The sequence below is a fragment of the Penaeus chinensis genome, chromosome 30 (genome assembly GCF_019202785.1).
Source record: "Penaeus chinensis breed Huanghai No. 1 chromosome 30, ASM1920278v2, whole genome shotgun sequence".
In the NCBI taxonomy this organism is placed as follows: Eukaryota; Metazoa; Arthropoda; class Malacostraca; order Decapoda; family Penaeidae; genus Penaeus; species Penaeus chinensis.
The window spans coordinates 17,408,229-17,421,068 of record NC_061848.1 but is presented as its reverse complement, the minus strand read 5'-3'; the positions used below and the strand labels follow the sequence as shown (position 1 = coordinate 17,421,068).

At 39.8% G+C, this 12,840-nt stretch overlaps 1 protein-coding gene across 3 annotated transcripts in view; it reads left to right on the top strand.

The window, feature by feature from the left end:
- The window catches only part of LOC125041350 (protein jim lovell-like), a 57,447-nt gene extending 44,847 nt beyond the window's left edge, over positions 1-12,600 (top strand). The window contains exons 6-7 of one of the 3 annotated variants that reach the window (XM_047636230.1): positions 3,330-3,375; positions 5,021-5,438. In XM_047636230.1, coding sequence (XP_047492186.1) covers positions 3,330-3,375; positions 5,021-5,304 — 330 coding nt within the window. In that variant the 3' untranslated portion in view covers positions 5,305-5,438. Of the gene's footprint in view, positions 1-3,329; positions 3,376-5,020; positions 5,439-12,379 lie in introns of those variants that run through there. The other 2 variants (XM_047636232.1, XM_047636231.1) reach the window with 2 other exon arrangements.
- The last annotated feature ends 240 nt before the right edge of the window (positions 12,601-12,840 follow it).

Genomic DNA, 12,840 nt, shown 5'->3' with positions numbered 1-12,840 from the left:
ACGGGGAGTGTGAGTAAAACCTCCCTATCATTACTAATGTATGAGTAGATGTCTCCATTTAGTGGGTCGTATGGTATGGTTTAGTAGTGGCCGTCCGGTTCATACCCGGCGTGACCTAAGTTCGTGTCATGGTCAGGGAGGGTCCTTATATATCTATATCAATTGGGCATTGCGCGCGCACACACACACACACACACACACACACACACACACACACACACACACACACACACACACACACACACACACACACACACATATAAATAATATATATACATTTATGAAATATATGTATATGTGTGTGTGTGTTTGAATATATATATTTTTATATTATACATATATTTATATATACACACAAATATGTATATATATGTATATATATGTATATATATACATATATATATATATATATATATATATATATATATATATATACATACAGTATATATATGTAGATATAGATATATAGATGTATAATGTGTATATAAACGCATATATTTATGTGTGTGTGTGTGTGTGTGTGTGTGTGTGAGTCTGTTTGTCTGTGTTTTCGCAGGGGTCCTCCTTGACTTCGGATTCGTCTAGACTTCCTCGTAGTCCTCATCCAGGTCTAACTCGGCGGCGTCCTGGTCCAGGTCTTTCTCGGCTAAATGCTTGTCCAGACGTCCTCGATCTACGGGCATCCGGGCAGGAGGCGTCCTCTTCGGCATCCCAGGGCGGCTGATATCTGCACTGACGAGCTCCTGGAGTTTGACTGGATCTGCGGTTGTCCGGGCAGGCGGCGCCCTACCATAGCATTCTGGGGCGATTGGTATCTGCACTGGGGGAGTTTCTGATCCTTCACTGGATCTACGGGCGTCCTGGCAGGCGGCGCCCTTCTACTACATCATGGGGCGGCTTAATCCCTGCTCTGACGAATATCCTGGACCGCAGGCATAAGGCGATCTTCCGGTGACGTATTACGCACAGCATCCTAAGGTGACCGTTTCTACAGCAGGGTCCTCCTTCGGTGCCATGTCGGATATCGTCGGGTCCCTCAAGTACACTTGAGGGCCAAGATAGAAGAGAAATGAAGGCAGCAGAGAGAAGGGGATGTTAAGTGCTACTAGCAGGTTATTTATATAAATTTGCAGTTTTTAATGTTATCTTTTACATTATTTCCGTCTTTTTTTTTTCGTTTAGTGTTTTACTTTAACAAAGATTAAAAACAAATAGAGGAGGGAGACGTCAGTAGCAATCCGGATGGACCCGGCTCTGATAGACATAAGAGTAGAAATGGGAACCGACAACGGTAATCCGCAAGGATTTACCTGAACCAATTGTCGTCACACAGAGAAGAAATGTATGTAAAATAAGAAATTGTACATCATGTACAAGTCACTCGTCACGATTGACAAAACGGGCAAAAGAGATTACATCATAGATATTTATGCCTGTAATTACGACAACAACAAACCCTATTAATGAAAAGATTTCAGTGTGGTGTTCTGCGCGGATGAGTGAGTGGATGTACGTGTGTGAGCGACAGTGAGCATAAATGAGAATGAAATTGAGAGCGAGCTCACACAGAGAATTAATCACAAACAAAGATTAACGTTCGACATAACAATACTACGATAAGTTAGTTCAGAAATTCTTAAATGCCAAGGTTATGAACGTGATGGACGCTCGTGACATTCCCTACTATCACGAATCACGCGATTTACCAAAAACATACAAGCGACTTCTAGAAGATGAGAAGGGCGTGAGTAATAAACGAATAACGATTCTAGCTTATACCCTAGTCCTACATTATTGGACGTAACTGCGGGTCACATCGACTCGAAAATTGCCGGTCGAACGAATAACTTCGGTTTTGCCTGTAACGTCGGAGCGTAGGCGATTTGCGCAACCCTGGGTTATATCGGGCATCCTAATACTATACTCAAAATAATACATTAAAAAAAATCACGTTACAAGCTCAACTCTAGCGTCGATAGAATTGAGCCATGTAACAGAGATACGCGTATTCCTACAAGCTGTCTTTCAAGGCATCTCGCGTGCCGACCGATCGGAAGTGAGAGAAAGCAAGGTCAGGTCAAGACGGGAAACGCGCTATGAGAGTAGAAATAGATTATATGATATTCGTGATAAAATCACGAACGCGCTGAATTCGTTGTAATTGAAACATTATAAATCTGTAATAATGAGATATCTTGTTGACCACATACCGTGATCACACTAAATGCGATCTAAGGTCAGAAGAATAATGTGAGAACGCTGCAATATCCTGTCACTTAGCACTTTTATCCAACAAAACCAACGAAAGATTGACTGCACATACGGCTTAGCACATTTATGGGAGAAGAAGGAAGGGAAAAGAAATTAAAAGGCCCAAAACGTGTACTCACGTGGCTTTGAAGCCATGGTATCGTGGGAGCATTGGTCGAGCAGAATTCGGAGACTGTGTCCGTGTTACGAACCAAAAGGACGCAACCACCATCCTACCACTAGACTGTAAAAGACTGTTGGTGAACAGCAATGGTAGTCAACGTACTTATGGCTCACAACACATGTAAGTTAACTCACGCTACGTGTTGAGGCAGCGCTGTGTGCGGGGCCGCGAGTCCTGCCAGCTAGCCCTAGGGACCACATGGCAAATAGCCACGTGTGTGTGTGTGTGTGTGTGTGTGTGTGTGTGTGTGTGTGTGTGTGTGTGTGTGTGTGTGTGTGTGTGTGTGTGTGTGTGTGTGTTTGAGTATGTGTGTGTGTATGTATGTATAAATAATGTATATGTGTGTAAGCATATATATATATATATATATATATATATATATATATATGTATGTATACCTATATATATTGATGTATATGTATATACATATATATGTATATATATGTATATACATTTAAATATATATATATATATACATTTAAATATATATATATATATATACATATATACATATACACACACATTCAAATATATATATATATATATATATATATATATATATATATATGACGGCAACATTTGGATAATTACAACACCAATCACTGGCAGTGATCTTGTGCATATTTTTCTTCCCTAACCAATTGCATTACCGGGCTACCACATTCCTAACTACAATCCTAAAAGTAGATGTTACAAGTGTTATAATTTCCTTCCGTATTTTAAAATTTATCAAACATTTTGGAATTTTCTGAATGCAAGATTGAGAGTGCAGAATTTAACTACACAAGTCTTACAAATATTTTGATGAACTGAAGCAATGCTTCGCGCTTTGCAAATGCAACCGTACCAACTCAGTCACTGTAGCGATTGTTTTACTGCAGAGCATCCCTTTCAGGTGGCCACTAGGAGTTTTGGAACTACAGAGGAACGTCACATAGCAGGTGAGATGAGCCTCTTCTCTACCACCAGCTTGCATCACAGTCCCGACCATGCTTAAATAACACTGGAAGACCTTGTCTTGGCGCAAGCAGTTCCTCACAAAGGTGGTTGATCCTACTCGTGCGCTCAGTGTCTGTAGTGCGCCATATCGCAGTCAAAGCTTGCAGCGCACCTGCGAATCCATACTGGAGACAAACCGTGTTCCTGTTTCTGTTCTTAATTTAACACGTATTTTGTAAGTAATCTGAAGGTCCACATTTCCGTTCATACAGAGAGAAGCCCTCTACGTGTCCACACTGCTCTCATGTTTCACCGAAAAGATCCTCCCGAAGTATCACCTTGGCACATCCGGGTGAAAAACCGTTCAAATGTTCATATTGTTTTTCAAAGTTCAATCAATCAAGTAATTTAAAGAGACACTTTCATACCCATGCGAAGAGCTAGTGATACAGCAGGCATTTTGAATACAATGCCATGCACAGTAACATAGCAAGATAATGTTTATTCAATAATTGATAAGTGCAAGAAAGAAAAATAAGTGCTTAATCTGCATGCCTTTGTAAAGTAAATGTGCTGCATATTTCATATGATAATGTATGCCCCTTATTATGTATTGCATATATTCTAAAATACATTATGCATTTTTTAGTTACCCTGAGAGTTTAGTTAATACGTCTGCTCAAAATTAAACCGAACTATAGGAAAACAATTATTGGTAATGGATATTCAACTTAACATCTTACGGGGATCAATTCCATCGCCAACTTGTGAAAGAAATTAAAATTGTTAGTGTTCAAAATTTACATCCTTTTGCCCTATACACTAAGAGGGAATATATATACCGTGCATACAGAAATAAAGAGTGAAATCTAGATCATTAAATATGGGAGTAAATGTTCGCGTTGTAGCGGTAGTGGTCAGGGCCGAGGTCAGGGGTCAGGGGGGTGGCCTATATATGGTTATTCCGTAGCAGCGAATAGTTGAAATGGCTGTCCTACTACTTGCAAGCATGGTCCTCGAGATCTTGTATCGGGACCTTGTATGTCTGCCTCGGCGGGCACAAGCGCTCGCTATCTGTCAGTCAGCCTCATTCTTTCTCTCTCTCTGTCCACCTTTCTTCTTCTCTCTCTCTCTTTTTGTCTCTTTCTATCTAACTCTAACTCTCTCTCTCTCTCTCTCTCTCTCTCTCTCTCTCTCTCTCTCTCTCTCTCTCTCTCTCTCTCTCTCTCTCTCTCTCTCTCTCTCTCTCTCTCTCTCTCTTTCTCTCTCTCTTTCTCTCTTTCTCTCTTTCTCTCTCTCTCTCTCTTTTTGTCTCTTTCTCTCTAACTCTAACTCTCTCTCTCTCTCTCTCTCTCTCTCTCTCTCTCTCTCTCTCTCTCTCTCTCTCTCTCTCTCTCTCTCTCTCTCTCTGTCCATCTGCTTATCTCTTTCCCTGTCTGTCTGTTTGCCTCACCTCCTCCCTCCCTCTCTCTTTTTTTCTCAACATTGGACTCTCTTCCTCACTCGTGAAATGCTTCATCTTTATCCTTATTTCCCTGGCGTCTCGATTTGTCAATGGGGCCTCGGTCTTTGTCTGCAAGGCTCAGTGTGTCCCTATTCAAAGTTTTTTTTCATGTGAAGATGCTTAGAAGTCCACATCCCCAACAGGTACGAGCATTACCGGACGATCTGAAGGCGTGTCAACGCAGAGCCAGCAGCGCTACCTACAGCCACAGATGTCCGTTCTGCTCCTACACTTTCCTTACGCCGTCTTTGCTTCAGCGACACATTCGGACACACACAGGAGAGAAGCCCTTCACCTGCCCCTACTGTCCTTTCCGCTCCGCCAGAAACTGCAACCTCAAGACACACCTGCTTATCCACTCTATGCCAAGAAGGAGTGCTTCGAAACCCATGAACAAAGCTACGAGGGGCATAATGAAGCCAAGTGATAGTGCTGCAGCATGAGTGTTTTTGCCAAGACGAAATTAACAAAATTAGCAAACACTTCTGTTATGAAATAAAGGTATTATCATGATGAAGAGCATCATTCAGATATAACGATGGCAATAAAAGAAAGGCAGTATGTTGTGTTAATCTTCCTTAAGCAAGAAACATAACTTAAAAGAGTTTTATAACTCAGTGTTTTCAAGATACTTATAAGTAAATTCCGTTTGCGAAATGTTTAACCTCCCTTCCCTGGCCCAGACCCATCTGCTATTCCTTTCGTACTCTCCCATTCGCCCTCTCTTGTCTTTCTCTAGTTTTCTCAGTCCATTCTTTCTCCCTCCTTTACTCCCTTCCCCTACATGTTCTACCTTCCACCTTTACCTTTATCCTATCCTGCCTCCATCCCACCCCAAACCTGCCCACAACAGTTTTTCTCCTCGTAGTCCTCCTATTCTCACCCTCTCCTTGTGCCTTCGCTTTTCACTCCTCTCTACTTCTACGCTAATCCTTCTGTCATCCATTCATGTTGTCCGATGGTTCTTCCTACCATCTTTAACCCTAACCTCTTCTGTCTCCTTCCTATTTCTATTCTGCCCCGCATCCTGCCGTAAATCCACAGGGCGCATCGAGCACAGGCGGACAAACAACTTCCCAACGCCTACCTGACTTTACGATTTTTTGTTTTTTTTACACATTATTGCACTTGTTTGGAATAAAATTTCAATAAAAGGCTTTCGTTATCCTCACATATTGCTACACTAATTCACATGGCGTACAGATAACACGACATCCGGGTCTGGTATGACTATTTCTGTTCATTTTAATTTATCCTGATTATTTTTATCTATTGTAAGAGCTTTTTTATTTTATGTTATTTTGTTTTACATGTCAGTTATTCTAATCCAACTTTTTCCATAAAATGATTTTCTTAATTTTTTGATTTGACGTTTTATCAGTTTTAGTAGTATTTTAAGCTAGTGTGTATTGTCTTATTTCAATACTCATTCTTTATGGTTTTATTGTAAACGCTGTGTTTCAAACCGCGTGAGGTCTCGTAACCCCCATGTTTCTGTTAAATAATAAAATACATACTCTGACTATATTTGGCTCTACCCCTTTGGATTACCTGACTGGATTTACACAGAAATACTGAAACAAAATTGTACCGCCCTGCTTTACTTACCCAAGTATATTTATGCTGGAAGTGCAGTTTTGTTACGTTTTACATTGAACCATGTGTACCTCCGAAACTTTCACTTCTACCTTTTCTGGATTTATTCACTTTTACCTTATCTTTACTCGGCTTTTTTACTTATTTGATTTGTTTTACCCTTTTATTCGCCTATTACCTTTACGACTTTTTTTATTTTATGATCATATAATTTTCCTCATGTCACTCCTTACCCTGACCCCTTTTATCCATGTTATCTTATGTGTTTTAGCTTAGCTATTAGTGCTTTTACAAGTGATATTTTATGACCTGGCATCTTTTACAATAAAATTATGCCCTTTTAGCTTCACTTTATTTACATTCTCAGCTTGTCTGGCATTTGTCATTTTACTTTGGTGTTTTCTATACATTGTGTCTCTTTGTTTCATTTATATTTCGTTGAGTCACCTCTGCTCATGGTAGGCCTATATTGCTGGAGATAATTTTGCGTGCAAGGTCGTGAGAGTTCCAAGCCTTCAGCTTGGTCCCCTCACCCCTTTTTTTGAGGAATGAACGGGACCACTCATTTTCCTTTGCCCCTAATGCAACGGTCACACTGGTCGCGATGCAATAATCACTGTTTTAATTATCAAGTAAAGTTCCTTTTAGTTATACTACAGAGTTTTAGCATCATCTTTCCAACTATATCCTTGACGAAACACCAGCACAGTGGCTCTCACTTGATGTTGCTATATGCGGAGATTTTCGTCTCGGTGACCGTCATGGCCGTTGAAATATCCTATTCTGTATAGGGGTCCCCAGATAGACAAGGCAGATAGCCTTACAATTTTACAAGGTCTCTCAGGACCACAGCCATGTCCTCCCTCATTGGACAGTGGGCTTCCCTCATTCCCTGCACGCTTACACAACAGCAGCAGCAACACAAGGAGTGCCTAGTCCTCCACTTCACTTTCAGCACTCGCACCCACAGTGGTAGATGCCAACCATCTACTACATTGGTGACCCACGGAGTGATATGTTATGGTATTTCGCTCGTTAGCTTAGCCCACGCTCTAGAACAACCCCACAACCTGAAGTTCAGCGTTCTTTCCCAGCTTGGGTTACACCAGGTCCACTAACATGTCCTTGCTCATTGGACAGCGGGCTCCCCTCGTTTCCTGCGTGCTTACACAGCACACGTGTACTTAAGCCACAGAATCCGGAACCGAAATCAGCATTCCCCGATCCTCCAGACGACAGCAGCAGCAACACAAGGACTGCCTAGTCCCTAGCCGACTGGGGAGCCTACCAGCTCCCCCGTTGATTTCCACTTCACCTGCAGCACCCAGCCATACCTGTGAGCACTCACATCCACAACAATCACTCCATAAAAATATATAGTCCAATTGGTTAATGCCAACCATCTACTACAAAGTATAGTTATCAAACTAAAGAGCGAATCTGAATTTCCATAAGGCATACTTAGAGAAAATGGTGGAAATTGACACATTATGCATAAAGATAATATGACAATGCTATAAGCCGGAAGGAAAGAGGCTACGACCTCTAACAGTCTCAGACTAGGAAAACAATGAAGATTTTAGATATTCACAGGACGGGCCACAACAGGGGTCCCCAAACTTTTCGACCATTGATCCTTTCATCAAAGCCTTGATTTTTCTTAAACCCCAGGCATGTATAAAAATATAAATATCAATGAAAATTAAGTAGATGAGCAATTTCCATATACATCAGGAAGGGGGACTGTATACCAAGCCCTGCAAAACTGTTACATTCCCTCGCCCTGTTAATATCTCTAATGAAATAAAGAAAAATAAAAGATAAAAACTGTTTTCTGCTATTGTGGAAATCATAAACAATGTAATGTTGGAATTCAACATCAAAGTGTTCAAAGATTGATATGCATGGAAACAGATCATGTTAAATTAATATGCTGCATGAAATACTGGTAAATATATAGGAGGAGAATATGATTGTTATTTGTTGCATATTTCATAACTATGACATACCCAACTCATTCTAACCAACTTCTCCCTAACACTCAAACAGATAGAAAGAGAGTGAGGAAAGTCTGTTTGCTGTCATTTGGCATAAGTGTGTTCAAGTTTTTGCAACAATTGGTCCCATAGTGTTGGAGGAGTTACATGACAGACAAACGATGGCTGACAGACAGCACGACAAGCTGAACTTCTTATATCCCTATACTATATACATGCATTAAATTTGTGTTATACATATATAGTATAGGTAGTATCAAATGGGACAATTAGAATTAACTGAAGTACATACATGACTACATTACGTACATACATTACGTGTCATAACAGGAAGTAGGCATAATTAATACTGGAAGTGATTAACATAATCGATGAATTCAACCGGAAATCAGTACCCACATCTAATGATGACTAACATGCATACCTAAAGGGTGCACTGCCCTCCCTAAAGCAATAACATAAATAAGAATAATTAGAGGAAGAAGAATCAAGCAAACAATTATCCAGCTGCTTCCCAGATGTGACAGGTCAAGGCATTGTTATGACAACAGGTGTTCCAGGTGATCCCCCTTCCGCTCCCACTGCCCTCCTTCACATTCACCCATATCCCTCGCCCAAACAGGCCACCGAAAGAGGGTCATTTCCAGTGTGTATTAGTTCAGTAGATGATGGCTATTCCTCCTGTCTGAACTTATTTTACATTGTCACAAAAACAAACATAACACAGCATGGTCTCTCTTCCCTTCCAACCCTTCCCTTTACCAGTATGGATGAACAGACTCACCTTACATACATACATGACACCTCATAACAGGAAGTAGGCATAAGCATTACCGGAAGTGATTAGCATAATCGATGACAGCAAACCAACATGCAATCAGCAGCTTTCCAGATGCGACGTAGGTGAAGGTTCATTATAAAGCAATAACAGTAAAAGGAAGAAGAAAACAGACAAATATCACAATAGGCCGATGGACAAATTAGCTTACCCAATCCCTGCCCCCTCACCACCTCCTACAAGTACTACCTAAGGAGATAATGTACACCTGCACTGGAGTGTTACAGGTGAGTGATCACACCTATAGCTAGTGAGCATAACTGAGACAGGGAGAGAGTATTAATCCCTCCCTTTCATCCCTCCCTCTATCTCTCTCTCAGGGGCATCATTTTAGCTTTTTCTTGGGGGGTGGGGGAGGTTGGCGAGCGAACTAAGCACAACCAATTCTAAGAGCATTTTTAAGCTACGATTAAATCCCCCCCCCCCCCCCCCCAATGAGGCCCCTGCTCTCTATCTCTCTTTTTCTCGTACTTTCTCTCTTTCTCTCTCCGCGTCCCTGCCTCCCTATTCTATAATGCCCTCTCTATTTCAGGAGCATTTTTAAGCCCCTGACCTCTATCTCGTTTTCTCCCTGCACATGTCTTTCACAAATAAAGGTGCTAACCTTATCTTAGTATACATTAGATATTCCTGTTTTTACATGGTAGTAAAGGGGTATGTGGCGAACAACATACAGCCGAGGAGGGAAATTATAAAGAAAGAGTCAAAATCACAGCCCTAGAGAGTTGTCCCGGGATGCGCGGGTAATTATCACGCACAGGTGACAGGTAGGCAGGATGGCATTATGTACAAACATACGAGATATTTACGCAGAAAGTGTCTCTTATTTTTATTTTGTTTGTGTTATCGCTAGTGTTTGCGTAAGGTAGGAAAGGCATAATAACGGCATATGAAATAAAACAAAAGTTTCATGATCCATTTCACTGAATTGTATTCTTATTACGAAGATGCATTAGGAATGTAAGAACAGAGCCCTCCCTCATCCACCCGCCCCTTTGAGAGGGGAGAGGGACCCTATTATGATATTTGTTTGTTAAACTACAAGTTCACACATGATGTATAGCCATCATTAAATGCGCTTATTGATTTTCGGTTGTGGTGCTTCCACAAACCTAATTCGCCCCTGAAATGACCCTCTTTCGGCGGCCCTTGTCCGTGCTATGTTTGGGCGAGGGGTATGGGGGAATGAAGGGGGGAGGTGGTGAGAAGGGAAGGGAAGATCACCTGCAACACCTGTTATCATACTATCACCTACCATTGGGTACATATCTTTGCCTCTGTCAGCACCTGGGTGCATGTTTGTTTGTTTGCTTTTCTTCCTTGCATTTTTCTTATCATTATTGCTTTGGATAAGAGCAGTGTGTGTTCGTCACCATTAGATGCGGTTACTGATTTACGGTAGCAGTCATTGATTATGCCTACATCCTATTGTGACATAAGTAAGGTTGTCATGAACGTACCTTTCAGGTGTGCCTGTTAGGTATCCTTTGATGAGGTGATTCTATCTTTCCCTTTAGATACTACTTATATATATATATATATATATATATATATATATATATATATATATGTGTGTGTGTGTGTGTGTGTGTGTGTGTGTGTGTGTGTGTGTGTGTGTGTGAGTATACACAATACACACACATTGATATACATACTCTATGTATGTATACATATGTATATGTATATATATAAGTATATGTATCTCTATACATGTATATATATATATATGTATATTATATAAATATATATATATATATATATATATATATATATATATATATATATATATATGCTTATATACACACACGCACATGCACACATACATGCATACGCGCACACATGTATATACTGTATATATGTATATATAGATATATATGTATATAAATAATGTATTATTTTAATAAATATGTATTTTACATATATGAATATATATATTTATATATATATAGATGTATATATATACACACATGTATACATGTGTGTTTATGTATATGTATATATATGATATTTATATATATATATGCATATATGTATATATGTATACATGCATATATGTATGTATGTATATGTATATATAAACATATGTATACATATGTATGTATATATATGCATACACACACATGAACCCAAACACACACACACACACACACACACACACACACACACACACACACACACACACACACACACACACACACACACACACACACACACATACACACACACACACACACACACGCATACATATGTATATATACATATGTATGTATATATATACATACACACACACATATATTATATATTTCATATATGTGTAAAATGAAATACATAAAAATGACACACCATTTTATTAAATTTGTTGACATCTTTAATGGGAAGGATGTGTTTGATGAGCATCAGATATTTACTAATGATGAATTCGTGTGGAAGTAGGTATTATTATAACAGTACATTGCCGTGTGATTCAAAATAATGAGAACTTTTACTAACTATATTATTATAATTATGTTTTCACTAAACATAATATAAAATAAATAAACAATAAAAACTGAAGATATATAAATCATAAATGTTATACATATACATATGTTATATATATATATTATATATATAATATATATATATACACATGTACATACATACATGCATACATACATATATATATATATATATATATATATATATATATATATATATGCAAACACACACACACACACACACACACACACACACACACACACACACATATATATACATGCATTACTGAATTTTAGACTTTCATTTTGTAATATAAGTATATTTTCTTGTATTGACTGAAAAATATGAACTCATTGTCGGAATCTTGCGTCTTCGACGTTAAGTATTTTTTCTCTGAAATGATTTATCACATGTGTTAAACAAAGCTTGATTACTGAGTTATTTCTTCTTCGGTTTCAGATCCAGAAGGTATGATTTCCCTTTTCTCTATAAAGCAGCGAAGGGAAGATAAGAAAATTATATTCTGCTTTATATATGCATCGTTTTTCTTTGGCTCGCCACTGATTTATGGAACGAGTGTGTTTCACCAACAGGCAACCACGGCGTGTGCTCCCGACGGCAACAGGACGGCCAGTAGCGCCCAGAATCGCGTCCCGCAAGCAGTGTGCTCACCCAGCATGATATCCCGGCGCCACGACGGCCGCCACTGCCCTAACCATTCACGGCAATGACTGCCCGTACTCCACCAGCCAGGCGGTACTGCGCTCCCACATTCGCACGCACACGGAGGAAAAGTCCTTTCCGGGCAGCCGTCAGCAGCAACCTGAAAATACACATCAGGTCGCACACCGAAGAGAGGCCTTACAGCTACTCCCGTTGCGACGCCTCATTCACGCACGCGAGTCACCTCAAGAGGCACATGAAGATCCACACGTGAAAGTGCCTGAAACCGTTACTCAAATGGAGGGCCTTGTGATCCCCGCTCTTAGCTGTCACTATATACACATATTTATGAATGTAAATATGTGTTTATATGTATGTATATATATGTATG